This window comes from Candoia aspera, chromosome 1, assembly GCF_035149785.1.
Source record: "Candoia aspera isolate rCanAsp1 chromosome 1, rCanAsp1.hap2, whole genome shotgun sequence".
In the NCBI taxonomy this organism is placed as follows: Eukaryota; Metazoa; Chordata; class Lepidosauria; order Squamata; family Boidae; genus Candoia; species Candoia aspera.
Genome location: NC_086153.1, coordinates 253556951 through 253579431, shown reverse-complemented (window position 1 = coordinate 253579431; position 22481 = coordinate 253556951). Strand labels below are relative to the sequence as shown.

The 22481-nt window shown below is 40.3% G+C and overlaps 2 protein-coding genes across 2 annotated transcripts in view; one reads left to right on the top strand and one right to left on the bottom strand.

The window, feature by feature from the left end:
• Window positions 1–1234: 1234 nt before the first annotated feature.
• EIF3M (eukaryotic translation initiation factor 3 subunit M) lies at window positions 1235–20111 on the top strand. Its single transcript, XM_063289522.1, has 11 exons — window positions 1235–1350; window positions 2735–2867; window positions 4125–4263; window positions 4543–4666; window positions 5695–5789; window positions 7942–8025; window positions 13162–13261; window positions 15375–15456; window positions 18919–19062; window positions 19460–19520; window positions 19932–20111. Exons 1-11 carry the CDS (start codon window positions 1309–1311, stop codon window positions 20050–20052), a joined length of 1125 nt encoding a protein of 374 aa, XP_063145592.1. The 5' UTR covers window positions 1235–1308; the 3' UTR covers window positions 20053–20111.
• The window catches only part of CCDC73 (coiled-coil domain containing 73), a 61130-nt gene continuing 58727 nt past the window's right edge, over window positions 20079–22481 (bottom strand). Inside the window, exon 16 of the mRNA XM_063289521.1 lies at window positions 20079–20920. Coding sequence (XP_063145591.1) covers window positions 20669–20920 — 252 coding nt within the window. The 3' untranslated portion in view covers window positions 20079–20668. The remainder of the gene's footprint in view (window positions 20921–22481) is intronic.

Here is a 22481-nt window from a genome sequence, read left to right as displayed (position 1 = left end):
GTACATATAGGGAAAACACATAGTTATCACTCTTTATGCCTTCATTTGTCAAGAATTAAACATAGTAGCAATGCCTTCCTTGGTATGAACTTCATTCAAGTCTTTACATTCACTGGCCCCAGTACTGGAAGGAAGAAGCAGGAAAGTTTTTTCTTTTCCTTTATCTTCATTCTTCTACATTACATGAGAAAGAATGATTTAGCAGATCCCTGGAAAAGGTTCCAGGCCTGCAGCTCACACTTCAAAACAAGGTTCAGATTTACTCCACACATTTGTAAAGTACAAGCACTTCCTTTTCTATCTTTACTTTACTTAGATGGGTCTTGCTTTCAGATAAGCACCCTTGGGAATGCAGACGAAGCATCAGCAAAAAAGTTAGTGATTTTTTTTCTGAAACGATACCTGAAACCGGAGGCACAAAACTAAGTGCCTTATTTTATGACAAAGGAAATGGACACACCACCCCAAGTCTTTAGTGTGATCATACCTTCCATCTTTTAAAACAACGACCCTATACACCTGCCACCCAAATTCTGACTTAGTTTCAGAAATTACTTATTTTCAAATCAGCGGCTTAAAAACGAAGGCAAAAATACCTGCATTACAATCAGCCGGATTGATTAGACGAAGGACGGGGGTGATGGTGAGGGGGCGCTTTTCGACCAATGCCGTCCAACCCCCAAACTTAAGCAGAAAGCTCAAAAATTGCATCGGCGGAGAGCGTTTGTAATGCGAAAGTAAGGCCTGCTTTGGTAAAGATAAATTTGACGGAAAAGTACTGTTTACTAATTCACGAATTTGAGAACAGGATTTTTGTTTTTGAACCTGCGTGTGTAGCATCTGCTATCTGCACACAGATAAAAATTCGTGCGCGCGCACGCTCTACACAACGCGTTAACCACAACGCTCCGAGTTTTACGGTTTTAAAATAGGACTTGTTTCCCATCTTCCCATAAAAAGACGCCCGCATGCAAAAACGTTTTTATTAGAAGCAAAAAAAGGATCGCTTAGTCAGTCTCTGCCACACGACGGCCAACGCACGCGCCCCGCTCCCTTCACCGAACGCCGGTGAAACCATCTGAGTGGCTCGGGCGCACCTCGTGACCAGGGCCGCTTACGCGCACCCTCGAGCGAAACTACTGAAGAGACTGGTAGTACAGGGCAGCTCGGCCGAAGGTAGAAGTGTGCTGAGCAACGCCGATTGGAGGAGGACAGCTATGTCCCGGAAACGGAAATGACGCCCAAGAGTGTGGCGGCCTTTTCCGCTCGGAGAGTGTGGTGGAGGCGAGGAGCGGAGCTACCGTGGCCATGAGTGTCCCGGCTTTTATCGATATCACGGAGGAAGATCAGGTTGGGATACCAGGCGGTTGCTTTCTCTCCTGAGGCCGTTGGTGCCTTACATTTTCATATCCCCGCCCTTGTTCTCCAGTCCTTAGGAATGAGTGCCCCAGTTAAGACAGGCGGCAGCTCCGTCTCTCCGGCTCGTGACAAAGGCACGATATCTTGCTGATACTTTGCAGCAGGACGGGCCTAGCTGCCGGCCTATCGCGCTGGAGGATAACCCTTTAAGTTTCCTTTCTCCTGGGCTGCTTGCTCCTCCTTTTCTGGCTTCCCACCCGGCTGACTTTTTCCCCTCGTTCATCCTAAAGGTGCGCTAGGAGTTTGGCAAAGTCGGTCTGCCGGCTCTGGAGATGCTTGACTGTTTAGGAATTAGGTTTAAGAGTATGGCTTACCCGAATGGCTTCGCTTGCACTCACTTCGGCGTCTGTTTACCGATATTGCCATTTCACCACTGTCCCCTTTTTAGGCATTTTAATTCTTTGCTAAAAGGAGAACGGTGGTTATATACTATAGAGGATTAAACTAGCATTATTAGTGACAAGATAGGCAAGCTTCAAAGTTGATTTTTTTTATTAGTAGAATCTCAAGATGCACATATCAGTGCCAAACATAAAAAGATATTACTTAGAACTGAAACAAACAGGATAGTTCTGAATAGATTTTTAGCCTAGGATTTGCTTTCAGTATCAGAGCTGAACACAAAATTCACTTCTACTTAACATTTGCTATCTTTTCATGTTCATAGGAAAAGTTAAGTAATGCTGGTACTGCTAAAACAACTGAAAATTCAAAAGCTCTTGCAGAGGTACTCCCAGTTATCAGTCACTAGATCCTGGTTTGCATCATTCCTGCCTTCTGCTATTCCTGCTCAGGCATCTGAGCACCTGTGCTTTTCTTTTTGAGAACTGGGAATCATAAAATGAATTTTTTTCTTAAAGCTATCATATCCTAAAATAGTTGTTATATACTATTTCTTATGCCTGAGATAATATGCTACAGTTTTAAAAAGCTAAAAATCAATATCAATTGGTGGGATTATCTTTAAACAACTCAGCTATGTAGGTGGAAGTAGACTGGGTGGAAATTTCTCATGAAACCTATGTGTGTGTGTATTCATATATAGGTATACAGATTTTTGTATGGTACCAACAGCATTACTCTTCTTATATATAACCATGATCAGCTGATCAGTTCTCCAGCCATGTTGACTTTAATTGATACTTTTGATAGGCTATTTTAATTCTTTGTGGTATAAAATTTGAATTCCAGTTACACTACTTTATGTACCATAACATATTTTATTTTATATTAACCAAGTAATGATTAAAATTGTTAAGATTTCTAGAGCTGCTGAGCATATGCAGTTCTCACAAGCAATGTACTTCTTTAAAAGGCTGCAGAACTTAGAGCTTATCTAAAGTCCAAGGGAGCAGAGATCTCTGAAGAGAATTCAGAAGGTGGACTTCATATTGATTTAGCTCAGATCATTGAAGCATGTGATGTGTGCCTAAAAGAAGATGACAAAGGTTTGTGCAATACAGGGTGCTTTGATAAATGTTTGAAAAGTGAAAGAAATAGAAGTGATATAAAGACCAGGAAAGTTACACATTACTTCTATTCTTTCCAATACAGTTTTTAGCCTAGACTGGGGATACAAATGAACTTAAATCAGTCTGGTGGATAACTTACAGTAGGAATTGGACAGAAGTAGTACCACCTTTTCCCCATATCATGAGTAACTAAGGGTCACACTTTACATGGCGGAGGAGGGGCATGGAGGCTGACAGCTGCATTACATTTACAGGCAAAATTAGGTCTGGGAGAGACTTCCTGGACTATCTGGGAGTTTAGGTTTGGGGGAATGTGGCTATAGTTCTGACTCTTTTTGGAAGAGCAATTCTTGAATGATGGTGCTGACAAACTTTTGTTCTATTCTCTAATGAAGATCAGAAATTATCAGGTAATAAATTAATGTGACTAGCCTGTACTAGCCAAGCCAGCTAAAGTGTATATCAGGCTGTTAAGTTTATTTGCCTACTCTAGTGTCAGACATGAATCAGGGAATGCTCCCAAGCTACATATCTGCAAGACAAGTACAGCCTAATGCAAAGAAGTTTATTTACATAATTCCTGGAGTTATGAACCATTAATTCACAGAACCTCTGCTTTATAAAGATTCAGTTTATTGGCCCTCACTCAATATATTAGAACATCCAGTTTGATGGTCCACTATCTATACATCCATAACAAATTCAGTTAAAAGTTTTGTTCACACAAAGAACTATTATTACATATGTTAAAAATAATTTTTTTATCTGTTATCCATAAGAATGACCAGGTTTGGCTTCCAACTCAGGCCTGAAACCATACATGATATCTAGAATGATACCATTTTTATAGTAGACAACCTTAAATCTTCACAGGCTGAGTTCCTTGATTCTATGAAATAAAGCTTAAATTCAGTTTTTCTACAGCAAGAAGCTTGTCTCTTCTATTTGTGCTACTGAGATGCTTCTTTAAATGCCCACTTTATGGAAAGGTTATGCAAATCATAGGTTTTATTTATTACTCTGTGTTCATAGCCATTTCAGTTAAGCTACTATAAATTTTTGTGCATATTTTGATTTTTAAATTTTTTTTAAACTTTTCAAGTGGTTTATCACTGTTAGTGCAACAGTTTTAAAAATACTCCATTTTAAAAATAATGATTGGGGCACTTACTAAAAGATAATTCATTATTATTTTCTTTTGTAATTAATGTAAGCTTGTACTTTTCTATATAGATGTTGAAAGCGTGATGAACAGTGTAGTATCTTTGCTTCTTATTCTGGAACCTGACAAACAAGAGGCTTTGATTGAAAGTCTGTGTGAGAAACTAGTCAAATTTCGGGAAGGTGAACGGCCATCACTCAGGCTTCAGCTGTAAGTGTCTTGCCTGATAGAAGATAGTATGTTTTTCATTACATACATTTTTATCTGGGAGAAAAATTATCTCTGGTGAAAGAAATCTGGAACTTTTGTAAAACTCTACAAACTTTTTTTTTCATATTTCTGCATACAGTAGTATCAAAATGGGAATAATATATTCTATAAGGTTCAGGAAAAATTCTGAATATCACAATATTCAGAGTAATGGTACAAAATGCTTGCTTTTGGTGGACTTACAAATTTGGTGAGAACAGATTGTTCGTTATTGTTTAGGTTGAGTAACCTCTTCCATGGGATGGATAAAAATACTCCTGCAAGGTATACAGTCTACTGCAGCCTTCTTAAAGTTGCTTCCACCTGTGGTGCTATACAGTACATTCCAACTGAATTGGAACAGGTAAGCAATTACACTTTGGAGGTAGGGGCACGTTAACAAATACAAAATTATCAATTAAAATAAAGTTCCTAAAATTATTCTTAAATAAAAAGGCATTAACTTGGATCCAGAGATCAGTCCTCTCAGGAACAGCATCATATGCTGAGAGAACTATTCAGACAGTACATCTGCCTGAAGATGAGGGTAAATAAGATTTTTATTAACTTTACCATCTTCCAGTGTTCTACTGAAACTTTTAAAACATGTTCCTGAAGATTAGTGGAGACTCTGGAACACTGTGACAGTTCAGGATTAGAATTAGGGTTACTATATTTTTTACCATTGGGTCAAATGCCTTCCATGGGTAGAAGTGCTTTGGTACTTTGTTCGATATAGATATTTTTGAATTGGAGTTTTGTTTCCTGCTTTCAAATAAATTACGTGCTGAAAATATTGCTATTGAGAAAGTGTAAAACTGTACAGATAGCCCTCGCTTAATGACCACTTGTTCAGCAGCTGTTCAAAGTTATGATGGCACTGAACAAGGGGTATTTACAACGGGTCCCCATAGCTGCGGCTGTCACAGCATCTCCACGGTCATGTGATCACAATTTGGGCAACTGGCTTGCAATTATGACATTGTGGCATCCCTTGGTCACTTGATCTTGACTTGTGACCTTCACTGCCAGCTTCTGACAAGCAAAGCCGATGGGGAAGCCAGCAAATGGCAGTCATGTGACCGTGGGACGCTGCGACTGCATGGGATCCAACTGATGACGGCAACTGGGATTGCTGGAACTGCCAACGTAAGTCCATGCAGTCACATGACATCGCACCTTACGACTGTGTAGCTTAGTGACGGAGTTTCCAGTCCCAATTATCATTGGTAAGCGATGATTCTCTGTAGACATAGAAGCCAGCTAACACATGGTATTCCAAATTCACATTCTTGTACCTTACTTTAGAAATGTTTTCATTTCAAAAGCTGAACTGTTGGATAATATTCCTCAGCAATCAAAATGTACCTTTGTCTTAAATGATTTATATAGGTTCGAAAATGGATTTCAGATTGGAATCTTAACATGGAGAAAAAGCATACTCTTCTTAGACTGCTATATGATGTATTAGTGGACTGCAAGAAGAGGTAAGAAAGACTACATGTATATCAATTTGATATGATGAGTTGGATCCTCAGGTATATGTAGAAAAGGCCTTTTAAACTTTTGCTACTGAAATTTACTTTTGTCATGACTAATTTAGTTCCTGTTGAATTCATTGAGTCTATAGTAAATAGTTTTGCTTTGTTTTGTTTTTTAATTTATTTATTTGGGCCATTTTGAGCTTCTTCCATTTTGGACGAGACTCTTTTGGAAAATGTCAAACCACTCCCAGAATGGCATGGTCCAGGAGGATATTCAGCAGAACACAAAGTGGGAGTGGAATGTTCTGGATCATTGTTCTAGTAAAGGGGATTTTGGCCTAGTCATAGGATTAATTCCAGCCTGCTTTAGCCTCTTCAGACAGAGAGATTGATCAAGGTTGAATATTTAGGAAATGTGGCTATTAAAAACAGATGAGTAGGATTGAGGGGTAGATAGCAGGATAGTTGAAAGTAATTTTAATGATGAATTTAAATGTTAGATTGTGAACTATTGAGCTTTCAGGATTAAAATGAATGGTAATTTCCACATTTCATATATGGGATAGGGAAGAGGGAAAACTCCTCATTTTGGCCTATTTTAATCTCTTTATTTTCCAAGGAAAAAGTCAAAGAGGGGAAAAAACTACTACTTCTGCAAGAGAAGGCAGAGAAATCCCTTGGTGGATTTGATTTTGGATTTCTCTTGTTCTTAGTTGATTGATAACTTAAATATTATTTGATTTCCATTCCTGAAGTGATATTGGAGTTATTTGTGCTGAATTAATGGGACCTACAATAATCATCTGTGATGTACCCAATGATCATCCTTCTCTGTTGATGAACTTTTTGTATTTACAGGATAGTAGCACTAATAGTTTTTCCCTTCTTGTCGTGGGAGTAAATTCCAATAAACTTAGACAACTTAAGATCCGTTCATGTTCTTTTGCAAAAAACTATTTAATGAGCCTTTACTTCAAAGCAAATTTGGTGGTAGTAATGATGGGTTGTTAGTACAAGATCTGAAAATAGATTCTGAGAATATAGTGAAAGGCTCAGTAGGGACATTAAAATACTGAACTATAAAACAGAAATTCAACATGGTGGAAGCAAACCTGCCCTCTAGAACAGATTCTAGGGGCACATGTGGAAATCCATTCTGCCAGATTGTTGGATGTTGCCCCTTGTTGAGCTTAGAGGATGGATGGATGGATGAAAAATAAATTGTTTTGTCTTTTAATGTTTATTTGGCAGTTCTATCTTGGGTACTGAAAAAAACAGAAGCTAATGCAGGAACATGACTTTTGACCTTGCAGTCTCAGTCAATCAAATATAAATGAAAGTTAGATCAAAGTATATTTGAAAATTTGTGAAGGCTTATCATTAAAAATATGGCCCAAGAGACCATATCAAAATACTTATGTATTAAGGTATGGAAAATTTGACCATGTAGAAATCTTACAAAGTTACAATATCACCAAATTGCCAGTCTTACGAACAGTCTCTTGACATTTTGAGGAACGGCACCTGGCACAGCAGTCCCCCTGAGGTCTATCTGGCCTTGATAATGTTGTGTTACTATAAAGCCTGGAAGACCGAGCCTTTTCAGCAGGCCCTGGGGGAGGGCTTCTTATAATATGACTCTATAAATATTCGGTACTGTTTTTGTGACTGTATTATTTTCCCTGATGTGAATATTTAGTAATTCTATTGTCACATATTATTACTCCCCCTCCCTTTTTTAAATGTATGTTTTCACCTTAGTTAAGAAACACTGTACAGAATTGCAGGTTGCCTACCTTATTGAGTTTATTTCTTTTCTGCCCCTACAAAAAGGAATTGGGAAGATTTTACACAAACCTTATCATTACTTTACTTCCTAATGATTATATCCAGATGTGTTTTAGCATTCTATCTGAGAGGGAGTTTCCTATAACCAGCCAATGTATCAGTTTAAAATTATAAAATTAACTATGAAAATCCATCTTAAGAAGAAAATTGAGACTGAATAACTTCACAGTGCTTCTTTACCCTCATGGTTCTACGTCAAAATTGTAACTATCCATGCACTTTACATTAGAATAATAACTTTATAATGCCTTTATCTGGCTACCATTTTGAAATGGTTTTCAAAAGAAGTGTTATTTTCTTTCTGCAGTGATAGTGCAGCAAAAGTCATGGTAGAATTGCTGGGAAGTTACACAGAAGATAATGCATCTCAGGCTAGAGTTGATGCTCACAGGTAATGTAAAATCCAAGAGCTTTTCACTGGGGATTTTGTTCAAGACTGTTGTCAACATATATTTATTATTTATTTATTCACATTTCTATCACTGCCCATCTCCCCCTAAAAGGGGGACTCTGGGCGGTTTACAATAAAATTCACCTTAAAACCTAACATCATAAAATCACCAATATTAAAATAATAAAAATATAAATATAAAATCCAAGTGGGAGATTTCCATTCCGTCAGGAGAACTCTACATCACCAGCCACCCCCAGGGAGAGCTATTGCCCTTCCCATCCCAGGTGAGGCGGCAAAACCAGGTCTTCGAGCCCCTCCGGAAGGTCAGGAGCGAAGGGGCCTGCCTCACCTCGGCGGGGTAGAATGTTCCACAGGGTGGGCACCACTGCAGAGAAGGCCCGCCTCCTGGACCCCGCCAGATGAAATTCTCTTACAGACGGGGTCCACAACATACCCTCTCTGCATGATCAGGTGGGATGGGTTGATGTTATAGGGATGAGACGGTCCCTCAGGTAGCCTGGCCCCATGCCATGTAGGGCTTTAAAGGTGATAACCAACATCTTGAATTGGACCCAGAAGCAAACTGGAACCCAATGCAGCTCACACAGTAGAGGTGTTACATGTGCTGATCTTGGAGCACTCATCACTGTTCGCGCAGCTGCATTTTGGACCAACTGAAGCTTCCGGATACTCTTCAAGGGTAGCCCCATGTAGAGCGCATTGCAGTAGTCTATATGGGAGATGACCAGGGCATGAGTGACTGTCTGGAGGGCATCTCGATCCAGGAAAGGGCGTAACTGGCACACAACCTGAAGTTGTGCAAAGGCCCTCCAAGCCACAACTGCCACCTGCTCTTCAAGCAGGAGTCATGAGTCCAGGAGGACCCCCAAGTTACGCACAGGTTCTGAATGGGGCAGTGCAACCCCATCCAGAACTAAAGATGACAACTTCCCAGATACCGAGGAGCCATCAGTCCACAGCCACTCTGTCTTACCAGGGTTCAGCTGAAGCCTGTTGCTCCCCATCCAGGCCCCCACAGCCCCCAGGCACTGAGAAAGGGCATTGACCACATCACTTACTTCATCCGGGATGGAGATATATATCTGAGTATCAGCATACTGATGGTACCTCATCCCGTGGTGACGGATGACCTCACCCAGCGGTTTCATGTAGATGTTAAATAGGAGAGGGGAGAGAACCGAACCCTGCGGCACCCCGCAAAGCAAGGGTCAAGGGTTGGATCTCTCATCTCCTATCACCACTGACTGGGACCGGCCCTGGAGGAAGGAGGTGAACCAGTGCAGAACCACACTGCCCACCCCCAACTCCCTGAGTCGTCCCAGAAGAATACCATGGTCGATGATATCGAAAGCCGCTGAGAGGTCAAGGAGAGCGAGGGTGCATGCACTGCCTCCATCCCGCTCCCGCCAGAGATCATCCATAAGCGCGACCAATGCAGTCTCTGTCCCATATCCCGGCCTGAAACCTGACTGAAAGGGGTCTAGATAATCCATTTCATCCAGAATCCTCTGAAGTTGTAACGCCACCACTTTCTCAACCATCTTTCCCAAAAAGGGGAGGTGGGAGACTGGACGAAAGTTGTCCAGGACAGTAGGGTCCAGTGATGGCTTTTTGAGGAGGGGGTGTACCAGTACCTCTTTAAAGGCAACCGGAACCACTCCCTCCCTCAAAGATGCATTAACCATCGCCTGGACCCAACCACATGTCACCTCCTGGGCTGCTTTCATAAGCCAGAAAGGGCATGGGTCTAGATGACACGTGGTGGCGTTTACAATCCAGAGGATCCTGTCCACTTCCTCAGGCCCAACAGGATCAAACTGTTCCCAGATAACCGGGTAAGTACGTTCCCTCAGCATCTCCCCAGACTCTGCCCCACACTTAGAGTCCAACTTAGACCGAATCTGAGCGATTTTACCCTGCAGATGCTCAGCACATTCCTCCGCACGGCCCTGTAGGTGGGAGACAAAGCCCCCCCACACCTAATAACGATCGCGTAATTTTAAACAGGGCCGTTGGGCAGCATTCTGCGGATGCAATAAGAGCGGAGAAATACTGACGTTTCGCCGCTCTTACCGCCACAAGGTAGGCCTTAATAGTGGCTCTAGCTTGTGTTCGGTCAGATTCAGTCTTTGTCCTCTAGCGGCGCTCTAGGCGTCTCTTCACCTTCAAAACCCGCAGTTCCTCCGTAAACCACGGGGAGTGCCGGGTTTGAGTGGGCAAGAGAGGCCACACAGGCACGATCCTGTCCAAGTTCCTGGCCGCTTCTCTATCCCAGGTTGCGGCCAGGACCTCCACTGGACCGTGCAGTAGATCCCCAGGTATAACCCCCAGCTCCTTCTGAAACCTCACTAGGTCCATCACTTGCCTGGGGCAGACCAATTGAATGGATCCTGCCTCCCTGCGGAGGGGGGCAGCACAAGAGAATTTCAGGGCCACCAGGGCATGGTCTGACCATGACAATGGGGACAGATCTACCTCTCCTCTCAGATCACACTGCCACTGCTCTGACAAGAAAACCAAGTCCGGAGTGAGGCCACTGTCTCAAGTTGGGTCCCGAATGATCTGAAACAGGCCCATGGCTGCCATGGTAGCCATGAACTCCTGAGCCGCATCCAAGGCACGCCCCAGGGAAGGTAGGTTGAAGTCCCCCAAGACCATAAGCCTGGGGAACTCCACCACCAACCCTGAGACGGCCTCAAGCAGCTCAGGCAGGAAGGTTGCCACGCAGCAGGGAGGCTGGTACAGCAGCAACACTCCCAACTGTTCTCAGGTGCCCAACTTGAGAAACAGGGTCTCACAACCGGCTACCTGTGGAGCAGCACCCCTGAAGTCTACTAGAGATTCTCGGATGACAACTGCCACCCCACCTCCCCTGCCCTGGTGTTGCGGCTGGTGCCACACCTGAAACCCGGCCGGGCACATTTCTGAAAGGGCTACCCCCCCCTTCCTGACCCAGCCAGGTCTCAGTGATACATGCCAGGTCTGCCCCCTCCTCTGCGATCAAGTCACTTATAAGGGGGGCTTTGTTGTTGACTGACCTGGCGTTCAGAAGCAGTAGCCGGAGACCAGGGCCCTCAGGGATCTGCTGACCAGGACCTGGGTATGAACCTGGAGGGCCGGAACACACTACTGGTAACAGACACTGGGAGCGTCTTCCCTGGAAATGGCCTGCCCTCCAATTCCCATCGTAACATCCTCGGCCCGTCACCACCTCAATAGTGAAACCCGCCCTACAACCCCCAGAGTCGCCAGGCCCAGTTGCCTCCACTCCCGAACCACCAGCCACCCTGGGATAACGCAAGGGTCCGCTCCCCCATGCACACATCCTCCCACCCTCAGTCAACCTCAGGTGGAGGCAGGCCCTCCAGTGCACCAGCTCCTGCTCTCAGCGCTGTTGGAGCCTACCCCTCCATCCACTCACTCACTGGGTCCACCCCGCCACCACTCTCACTGGTCATAGGGGGGCACCCCACCCATTCCTACCCATCTCCTGTCTCTCTCTCAGGGGTGGGTACTCTTACTCCATTCAATCTTGGGCTCCCTCCATGTACTCTCACCCCCGGAGGTAAGCCCACACTCACTCTGAGGGGCCCACCACTCTGCCGATTCTAACAAACGGGCATTCCCCAGACCCCCAGACTCAGAGCCCGAGAACCCCGACAGTCCCCAGTCCACCGATGTCCGTAAGTGTTCCTCCAGAGTCCTGCCAGAGATCACAAGGTCCACCCAGGGGCCCGCGGTCCTCTGGTCCACACCATGGGACTCCACCTCCAAGGCCTCCAGTCTTCTGCCACCTTGTGATCTGCCGTCCAGATCTGCCAGGGTCTCTTGGGTCTGGCAGGGTCCACCCAGGCCCACCAAAGATCTCCTGCGGTCAACCTGGGTCCACCGCTGTCCCAAGGAAGCCGTGTCCACCGTTTCCCACGAATGGAAACTGTTCCAGGGCCTGCCGCATTCTCTCCAGAATCTTGCACACACTGCTGCGTTCTATCAGGCATCCGCCAGGGCCTCCGAGTCCAACCAGGCATCCAGGGTCCACTCGGGTCCGCAGAGGTCTCCCCAAATCCACGGGAGGCTCCCTCATCCATGGAGGCTCCACAGAGTCAGCGGCCGCCCCAAAGGTCCGCCGTGTTCCTCCGCTCTGCCGCGCTCTGCTGCTCCACCCGGGTGGGGGGCTCCCGCTGCCTCCAATGCCGACTGCAGGCGTCAAGGCCAGAGAGCCCAAAATTTCAACAGGGTCTGTCTGTTCTCCCCAAGCCCCCCACGAGGGAAGGGGCTGGTAACAAGGCCCGCGGGGCTCTCAGCGTCCCGAATCCTCCCCCCGCCAGGAGCCGCGATCAGCGTCCGCTCCCAGTCGCCATCTTGGATTCTCCAACTAGTATAATATGGCAAAGAAGATAGCAAATAACTGTTCACCATCTCTGGGTCATTGTAAAGTATTTCACATATGGCAAAGTGATGCAGCTAAAGCATATTTGTGAATGGGGAAAGGACAAACGTGCACATGTGTGGAAAAGGCAGGGGTCCTCCACTAATTACTACTACTTTATGAACACGTTAATAATGCAAATTTCAAGCTTTTAGAAAGTAGGCAATAGGAAAGAAAAAGTTTGACAAGGATATGTGATATAAAACAAAATCCTCCAAACCATGGAAGAGAATTCAGTCAAAGTACATGTCTGTCACAGGGCTGGATTCATTTCTTGATTAATGCTGTTGAGCGTCTTACACAGTTGGTGTCAGGAACTTAGAATCAGTCTACTTGAGAGACATTTACAGAAAGTAGAGACAAATTCTGAAGACATGAATATTCATATGATTCAGCTCTCATTTAATGGTAGTCATACTGCCCTGCTTTTTAGATGTTTCAAATTCATGTTATTAAGAAGTGTAATTTTGGAACAGATATCAGAGCATCATTTTACTTCCATGTCCCTTATCCCTTTTTCCTATTACGTTGTATTTTTAGAAAGTTTAGATCTAAGGGCACAGGTTTTTAATCTATAAATTATTCTGGAAACATGTTCTGCTAAATGGTAAGATAAAAATAATTAAGGGAATAATCCAATAAGTAGAATAAAATTGGGTATGTACATTCTGCTTTCTGATTAGGTGCATTGTCCGTGCACTAAAGGATCCAAATACCTTTCTTTTTGATCATCTTCTTGCCTTAAAGCCAGTCAAATTTTTGGAAGGAGAACTTATCCATGATGTAAGTATTATTAAAAAATATAAAACTGGTAAAATACAATATGAGGTATTCTTACTGATTTATTTCAGTGATTTAAGTCCACTTTCTCATTCTGGATGGTGTCAGTTTTAGTGGTTGCACTAAACTATATTTCAGTGCGCTGTAAACAAGAATGTATTAGAATTACCCTTGGGCATACATGCATCTTCCTTCCTGTCCTCAATTTCTGTGTGTTTGACAAATTATTGTTAATGTGAACAATGCTTAGCTTCAAATAATCCAGCTTTAAGTTACTGAAGCAAGTAATTTGCTTAAATTGATTGTAGGTAAGTATAATGAGCATTGTCTGTCTGAACAAGGGAAACTGCACTTAATGAAAGAGAGAAAACTGAACTACTTTCTGGACCCATGGGATGTCCAGAGGGATGTAATCTAACTGTGGCTTATTTCTGCTCATGCATGTCATGCTAAATCACAGCTGGACAACCTGTGAGCTGCATGCAGAACCTGAGCCCTATATTTGCAATTCCAGGGAATTATTTATTTATCGTTTAATTTACAGGACTTATATGGCTACCTGTCTCATGCAGTGACTGTACAGTGGCTCACAACAATCCATAAAACATAATTAAAAACAGAGGTACCCTTCCCCCCCAGACTCCAGACCAAACATCCTCACAGCTCAACCCCCTATCCCAGCCCAGTGCTTGGGGAAAGAGCCAGGTCTTCACAGCCCTCCAGAAGGATAAAAGGGTAGGGATCCCTCTGACCTCTGGTGGGAGGCTGTTCCAAAGGACTAAAGTGGCCAACCAAGAAGACTTACGGTTTTTAAAAAGAAAAACAATAGAATTACTGTGTTAAGTCTTCAAAGTCTTCATTAAACTCAATGTACTTATTTTAATTAATAACATCCCCCACCCCAATCCAGGCCTCTTTGGTGACCTCAGTACATAGCCACCATGATGCATGGAGCCCTCAGCAGTTGAGAAAAAGATTTTAAAAGTATTGCTGCTGTCTGCACTATATACTTGGCTTCATATATTTTAATCAGGACCAAGATGAAATCCCACCACCACCAATATGCCATCATTTGTAGCTGGTAAAATTTGGAGGCAGTTGTATCAATTGGTGAGATCAAATTTGGAAAACTGGTTTTGGAAATTTTTACTATGATAATAGGAAAGAAATTTCCTCCTCTCTTTTGCATCTTTTGAAAAACATAGCCATTAGGGGTTTGCTTTGTTTTAATTGTGTATGTTTGTGTTGGGAGAATGGACAATTCTGATTGCCTCAGGAAGCAGCCTCTGAGGCCATTTTCAAATCTCTTTCTTTTACTTCTCAAGTTGACCTTTCAGACTTTGTATCTAGGATTATACAATTTTTGGACTTAAAAGTTCATATAATTGAATCAATTTTAATTAAAACTACATTTACATTTATGTTTACATTTACTTAAAACTTCTTGTTGTTGTCCAATAAGTCAAGCCTGACTACATTAATAAGTCCCTGAAGTTTTTTTGTTAACATTTTTGAAAATGGTTTGCCACTACTTCTTCTTAGGGCTGAGAAAAATTGCCTGGCCTAAGTTACCCAGCTGGCTTTCATCAGGCAGGGCTAGAACTCAAGTCTCCTGACTTCTAACCCAGCACCTTTAATTACTCCACCAAACATATCAGGCTACCTTATGCCAGATCAGAGTGTTGGCCATTTTGCCTGGTACCATCAATGCTAAATAGTAAGAGATTGACCTTGGTATGTTGAACTCTTGAGCTGGCATTTTCTGCATAAAGCACATGCCTTAAACCATTGAGCCAACCCCTGATTTACAGTTGATCTCTGCTTATAACATTCATGTAAAAAAAAAATCCTGAATTAGGTATTGAAGGAAACAAAGCATGGCCATCATGGTTGTGTCCAAAGAATATTGTTTGGAACTAGGTAGCATATCAAGTTAAGTAGACTATGCTTGGATTCATTAAGGCAATTTTTGTGCCTTTTTGCAGTCCAGAAAGATCTGGGGGGCTGCACATTATCCATACTTATTTTGAGTGAAATGTTTGTGAAATGCCTATTGAATTAAACATGTTTTAAATTTCAAATTTATTAGATTTATTGAGAATTTCTTTTTTTGTAGCTTTTGACCATTTTTGTAAGTGCCAAGTTAGCATCCTATGTCCGTTTTTATCAGAACAATAAGGACTTCATTGACTCTCTTGGTAAGAATTTTGTTATTATCTTTTATCTGTTTCTTATCTCTGTGATTATTATTATGAAGTTAACCTATCCCAGCCTAATCAGGAAAGAGTAGTAAGAATGGGACCTTTCACCTTACTCTGTAGTGGGGTGTAATAACTGCTGTCTGCAGAGGATCTGGGCAGATACTTGTTTCAGATGGTTTCACCTCTGTTTTCGTCAGTAAGTCCTATGATCCAGCTGTCTTCCTGTAATCATGTATTCATACTTCAACTAACTAGCAAGATAAGACTCAGGTGCATCATTGAATAGACTACCTTCAAATATATTTGGTCTACAACTGCTAGTGCCTAAGAATCTTGACATTGTTCTTCTGAAGAGATCAAGTTTAGGACAGGTAAACATTATTATTCACAGGGAGTGGAATTGGTTCTCCCACCAAAATGTTCAGTGTCTGAATTACTAAGAATTCTTTTTTTTTTAGAGTTTAGTGCTGGTTACAGGCTTGTGCCCTATACTATGTGTGCAAACGTTTAAGAAACTGTTACAGTTCTGAAATACAGTAAAATTAAATATTTGTAAATATTCTTGTGCAAGCTTAAGCTTTTTCAAATGTATTAAAACCTATCAAACCACATTCTATCACAGTTAATATGTTTCATAGGATGAAGCTTTGTGATGGAATGTTAATGTCAGCACCCTCTTTATTTATACACCATGGAAAGAAAAGGAGTAGTAATTAACACTTTGACACTCCCCCATTGGTGTGTAATTGACTGTTTCAAAAGAGCACTGGTTCATAAGTAATTGCATGCATGAAAATTACTTTTTCTGTATTGCAGCATTTTAGGACAAGGGTCAGCAACAAAGCAAAAATTGTTCAGCGATGCAGGCTTTTATATTACTGCATTACGATTTAGACATACTAGTATTGAATAAGTATTTGCATAAAATTAGGGTTTAACATTTTTGTAGGTTTCAGTCTCTAGAATGCAATTTGTTTCCATTGAAAGAAAAGTGATTTCTAGAACAAATACAAAATGGAATGTTGCTACTCTTGTATCAGTTAATATGATAGAATTTTTAAAATAATTTTGTAATGTGTCCACTTGAAGACATTGTGTTAGATCCAGATGTGCCCCTAGCAGAATTTTGTTGGCTTTGGTGGATACAGGGTAGAGGAGTGACTTTTGCAGATTTGTCCTTCTGGTTGTGGTCCAGTTTTCTCCAGGAATGCTCTAGAAGTTTGAGGACTCTTCAGGAAGTGTTAAAGATGGCAGTGAGGGCTGCAGGTACAAAAAGAACTGGCAAAATGTAATTTCATTTCCTTCCTGCATTAAGGAAAGCCTCTGCTAGATCTTTTTTTTCACAATCAGAACAAATCAACTTAGCATCTTAAACTTTTAAAATGGAAAATGTGATTTGTACAAGCAACAAGTTATTTTTAAATGGTCTGTAAAGAACCCGCTGTGTTACTGTATAGTAGACTGGGCTCAGATAAGTATATTCATTTTTCCCAGACAAGCTTAGCATAGTTAGTTATACACTGAACTGAACCCGTTGCCTTTATATATAAGTAATAAATATGCTGCATGTGTGCTTTTGAACTATTAAGATAAACAGGGAATTGCACAGAATGCATCCAATACTTCTTTTACTGTCAATCCATTTAGCCAAACTAGGATTATTAATTTATCTGGTATGTAAGGAATTCCATAAAGGATTAAGATATTTTTAATACTTCTATGCTTAAAAATTAGGTTTCCTCTTTTTTACCTGCTTATCTCCCCTTGTTTCAAAATTATTAACAAGCCACATGAAGCCATAAAATCTATTCAGGAAAGGCTCCCACAGGTGGCATCTGTTTGTTACAGTGTGTTGCCTTATTAATGCTGACAGGTTAGGCCAACAATTGTATTATCTTGTGTCAACTGTGAATCACCCTAACATGTTCACATTTTAATCTCATCCTACAGACAAGAGGCAACCTTTTTACTTTTAAAGGGGTAATTAATGCTTCATTTGCATTTGTTAATTAGAGTTTATGCACACTAATTGATTTTGGGTGCTTGTAGATTTCTATTAAGCCCAGTTAGCTGTAGTTTCTGGAGCACCCTGTTTGGTTGAGTTATGATGATCACATTTTTGTTGAATCTGTGCCAGATAAAAAGCCTGCATCATAATTATTGCTAATTAACACAGCATTATGTCTGGTAGAAATGGGCTTCCCTGCTCTTATATTAGTATAACAGTGTTATTAATTCAAACATAAATATTTGTTGTGCACTTGGATTTGCTTTGGCATGTGTATGTATTGTTACAATAGTTTTATTCAGTTGCAAATTGAATACAAAATTGACATGCAAAAGATTGCATCCAGCTATATCTTTCCAATAGTGGAATGGCTTTTCTGTGCAGTTCCTTGCATACAAGGTAAATAGGTTCCAGGGCAAGAGGACATTTGTGGGGCCAGGAAAGGAAGATCTATTGCAGAAGCAGGTCTGCTTCTATGATGCTGGATGGGGCCACAGAAATGTACTTACACTTGATATTTTATGTATTAAGTCATACTGTAAAATCAAGTGTTTATCTGAGTTGTTATTGAGCAATAACATATATAAGATTCAGCAAGAAGCTTTTCTCTCCCATGTAAAACTAGCATAAGAAAACACTGAAATTAACCCTTCCCTTTCTCTTTCTATACCTTACACCATGTTTTAATTCTCCAGACTTCATACTTTTCTTGCTTCTGTGGTGTATGCATTCCCAAGCATTTTTCTAGCTTCTTCACCTTATGTATTGCACTAGCACATGTTATTACCGTTTTTAAAAATATCTCCAACTCTGATCTGCTTTTCCTTTTCTACCCTAATGCAATCTATTTGCCATATTTTGAAGATACTAGTTTGTCATTGCCCCAAATAAAAAATATCTAAAGTCCTATTTTTGTTTTGCTTTTCCTAATTTTCCCTATTGTTCAGATCCTTTCTCACTCCATTTTCATTGCTTTGGTAAGATTGCCATCCTTCAGTAATTTGACTGGATCTATAAACATCAATGAGTAATGTTTTCATGGCATGGAAATAACCCTGCTAAGGGATATTTATCCAGCAGCTCTCAGAAAAGTAGGCAGTCCTAACTTTCCTCATTCCATGAGCATTTATCTTTTTGTCTGCCCTATATTTTGAGGAACTGAGTCTGGCAGTGTTTTGCAAGGTTGAATAATCATTCATATTGGCACTCAAATTGGCAGTAGAGGTACTCACTGTGTTAGAATTCTAAGAGCATTACAACAATGTTAAGCTAGCACTCCCATTTTGTATGCACTGGTGTGTCAGTACTATGGAGCTTCATGAATTTGTGTGCATTCATGAAAAGAATCTCAGTTAAAAAACTTAATTTTTTCCTAGATCAAGTTATAAGAAAATGATTTATTTGTCAGTGTCTACAAACAAGTAATTACATCTCAATATTCCCTAACATAGGTTTGTTGCATGAACAGAACATGGCAAAAATGAGATTGCTTACCTTTATGGGAATGGCAGTAGAAAATAAGGAAATCTCGTTTGACACTATGCAGCAGGAACTTCAGATAGGAGCTGATGATGTGGAAGCATTTGTTATTGATGGTAAGATAATTTGTTAAGCAAAATTTGTAATATAATTCACTTGTATTGAAAATGTAATTTACCAGTTATCTGAGCTAATAGTCCTAAAGCTGAATTTTAAATGAAATACAAAATTATTGTAGTAGCCATACACAGTTTTTGCAATGTTGAATATAGGGTTAACTTTTGTGGTTAAAATATGTATTTTCCTGGCAGAATGCATAGAAATAAAAATTGCACATTATCTTTACTTTAAATAAAACGATGCATTAAATACTTCTTTGTAATAATTCTCACTTCCTGAGTTGAAATAAAAAGAATACACATTGAAAGAGTACATTTACTTCCAGAGAATTAAGAGGATATTCTTACAGTTTTAAAATAAATTCATTATGACTCATTCTGTTTTGTTTTATAGCTGTGAAAACAAAGATGGTGCATTGCAAAATTGATCAAACACAGAGAAAAGTAATGGTCAGGTAAGCCCTCAGTCTTTTTCTGAACCACCTTAATGCAGTCCTGATTATAACACTTATACATCTGTTTAATATTTTAGCTAGAAGTAAGATAATTCTTATCAGTTTCCTGTAGTTAAATAGTTGCTATTTATCATAATTTTATTAAAGCTCAGACTGAATGTGATTAGCTTATTTAATGAAAGAGTCCTATTTTCCAGCACATTTCATTTAATGGCTAAACAGTGGCAAGAATACTAATGAGTGCTGTATGGTGCTTTTTAACTGAAGGCTGCAGAATCCTAAACTAGCTGATCCTTACAAAGCAATGTAAAAAGGGTTGCTTCTGTGTAGATTCTATTTTGTATTTTCTAAATAGGTGTGTATGGAAAGTATCGCATTTTTGTTACTTTATTCTTTTTTACATTTCTTTAGTCACAGCACACATCGGACCTTTGGAAAACAGCAGTGGCAGCAGTTATACGACACGCTGAACTTCTGGAAACAAAATTTGAATCAAGTGAAAAACAGTCTTCTTAGTTTGTCAGATACTTGATTCTTTATTGATAAGTTTATCTCAGCTGAAATTTGATGACAATAAACAATTCAGCTTAATTCTGTGGATTTCTTTATTGATGTCCAAAACAACAACTGGATTTTAAGGCATTAAACTGACTTACAGACATGTGTAAATGTAACAGCAGAAGAAGTAATGAATTCAGCTTTTATAATCTCAGTAATAGGTATTCTGATATAAAATGGAAAAGGAAAAAGTAGCAGGTTGATTTTATTAACAACTCTACAATTTTTTTAAAATAATGATATTCTGTGGTATCTAATTATATTGGTTCTTTCTAAGTTTGGAAAGCTCCAAAGAGACTGTATTAGGATTCTGAACTATGAAAATATAGATTAGCTTGAGAACTGATTTACATTTATTTCTTCACGTTGATTGCAGTTACATCCTTCTAATGAGCAGCAGTGGGAGAGAAAATTTTAAAAAGAAACACACATACCCCCAACAGTCAATCCCCACTTGGGGAATGGAGAGAAATTAAGGATTTTTGAGATTTATCAGAGCAGTCCAACTTCAAAGTATTAATTTCATGTTATTTTTAACACTAAATATAACAGAAGCATAAGAACAGCAGAGGACATACATTTAGTAACAATTACATTTCTGTTTTTCCTGATGCTACTTCTTTTTCCAAAAATGCATACTTTCTCTTTCTGGACTGGCAGAGCTTTTCTAAATACAGCCACTTTCCAGTTTTACTGATTTGGGTATTCATGAAGACATTCTGTGAATTCCAGTCTTTTTCTTCAGTGGCCTGTAAGTGCTCTTTTGCGGTAGCTGTATTGACTTCAGAAAGCAGAAGCTGTATTGACTTCATTTGTGGCTGTAATAGAATCTCTGTTGTGGCCTAAAATATAAGTATATGGTATTAGAGATAATCGTTCCATGCCTGATTGCTATACAGTGTGTGTGTGTGTGTGTGTGTGTATACATACACACAACACGCGCGCACACAATATTTAAAGGACAGTCATACATTTTTCTGTAGGTATTTTTAGGTACTAGAGAAAAATAAGCTAGAGTCTCTGAATATTTACTTGAGTATTATACTGTACCTCAATCATGTCTCTAATGCAGTTTATAAGAGGTAATTAAACTGACACCATTGAATTATCATTGGAGCAGAATTTCACACATAACCCTATTTATAGTAGTTTAAGATGGTGTCTGACACAATCTTGTCACCATTTTGACAAGAGAATAGCATTGGGAGACCTCAGAGGTTAGAACAACCTGTTCTGAATTTAAAATGTTTTGAAATTTGAAATATTTTGAACATACCTCTAAATATAAAGGTGGCCCTCTTCAGTTGCTCCTAACCACAACACAGATATACCCTGATAAGTGGTTGTGTTTTTTTCTGCCAACTTCTCATGACCTTCCTTTAGTCTAATTCCAGCCCATAAAGCAGCTTAAAGTTGTTGTTAGGTATTCCAGTTTTGAGGCTGTGTTTTCCCTTTTCTCCCAACAATTTTTGCCATGGATACAATCTGCTGTTGGTTTGGTTACTGATGCAGTCAGGGGTTAGGAAGTGCCCATATTCTTTAGCCACTGTAGGCTGCTGCAGTCATGTTTCCTCTCCTCCAGTAGCTCCACTCTGCTCTTCATGGCCATCCTGAATTGGGCTGCAGGGAATCTGAATTCTGCAGAAGCTTATGCCCATACAGTGCCTGAACTTAGCTTTCCACAGTGCTTCTTGGGTCTTAAGCAGATTTCTTGTAATCTCAAGTTTTATTCTCTTCAAAGAGTGCTAGACCTGTTTGTTAAATATGAGTTTAGCGCTCTTTTGAAAGTGTACTAGTCCTACACTACCTAGAAGTTTGATTTGAACCAGATTTTGCTAGATGTTTGTACTTAATACAAACAAGTATATTACACATTTTTGGCCAACAAGTTTTTATGTGGCCATACTTCTTACTACATTTATTACTTTGCACAAGAATGGTATAGCTATTATCTGGGCAATGGTATAGCTATTATCTGGGCATATTCACCAAGCCCCTTTCTTGTAGATAAGCATGATTTTCCCCATTCTGTTGCAACTTTGGAAGAATGGTGTTGCTTAAATGAGAACCTGCATATCATACTCAACATTACCTTTAGATTTAGCAATCATACAATGAGAAGTAGAAAAAAATAGAAAATACAGAAAGTCAAGGTGTTATGAATTGCATTATATTTCATTCAGACTTACAAATTCTTTATATCTAATAATAGGTGGAAAATAAACAGAAGTACTATGTTATACATGAATTGTTTTACTTAAAAGTTTTTATGTAGACCTAGTCTTCACATGAGCTATGATCTGTTTGATTTATATGCTGTGACTTTTTCCTGCTGTTTTCTATCAACTTTAATTGTGAAAAATGTTGCCACATTTGCCCTCTTGATATTATTTTGGAGATCAA

Coding starts and splice junctions, on each gene's coding strand:
- EIF3M (XM_063289522.1), top strand. CDS start 1,309: ATGAGTGTCCCGGCTTTTATCGATATCACGGAGGAAGATCAG. Junction 4,264..4,542: donor CCATCACTCAGGCTTCAGCT/GTAAGTGTCTTG, acceptor GTTATTGTTTAG/GTTGAGTAACCTCTTCCATG. Junction 13,262..15,374: donor AAGGAGAACTTATCCATGAT/GTAAGTATTATT, acceptor CTTTTTTTGTAG/CTTTTGACCATTTTTGTAAG.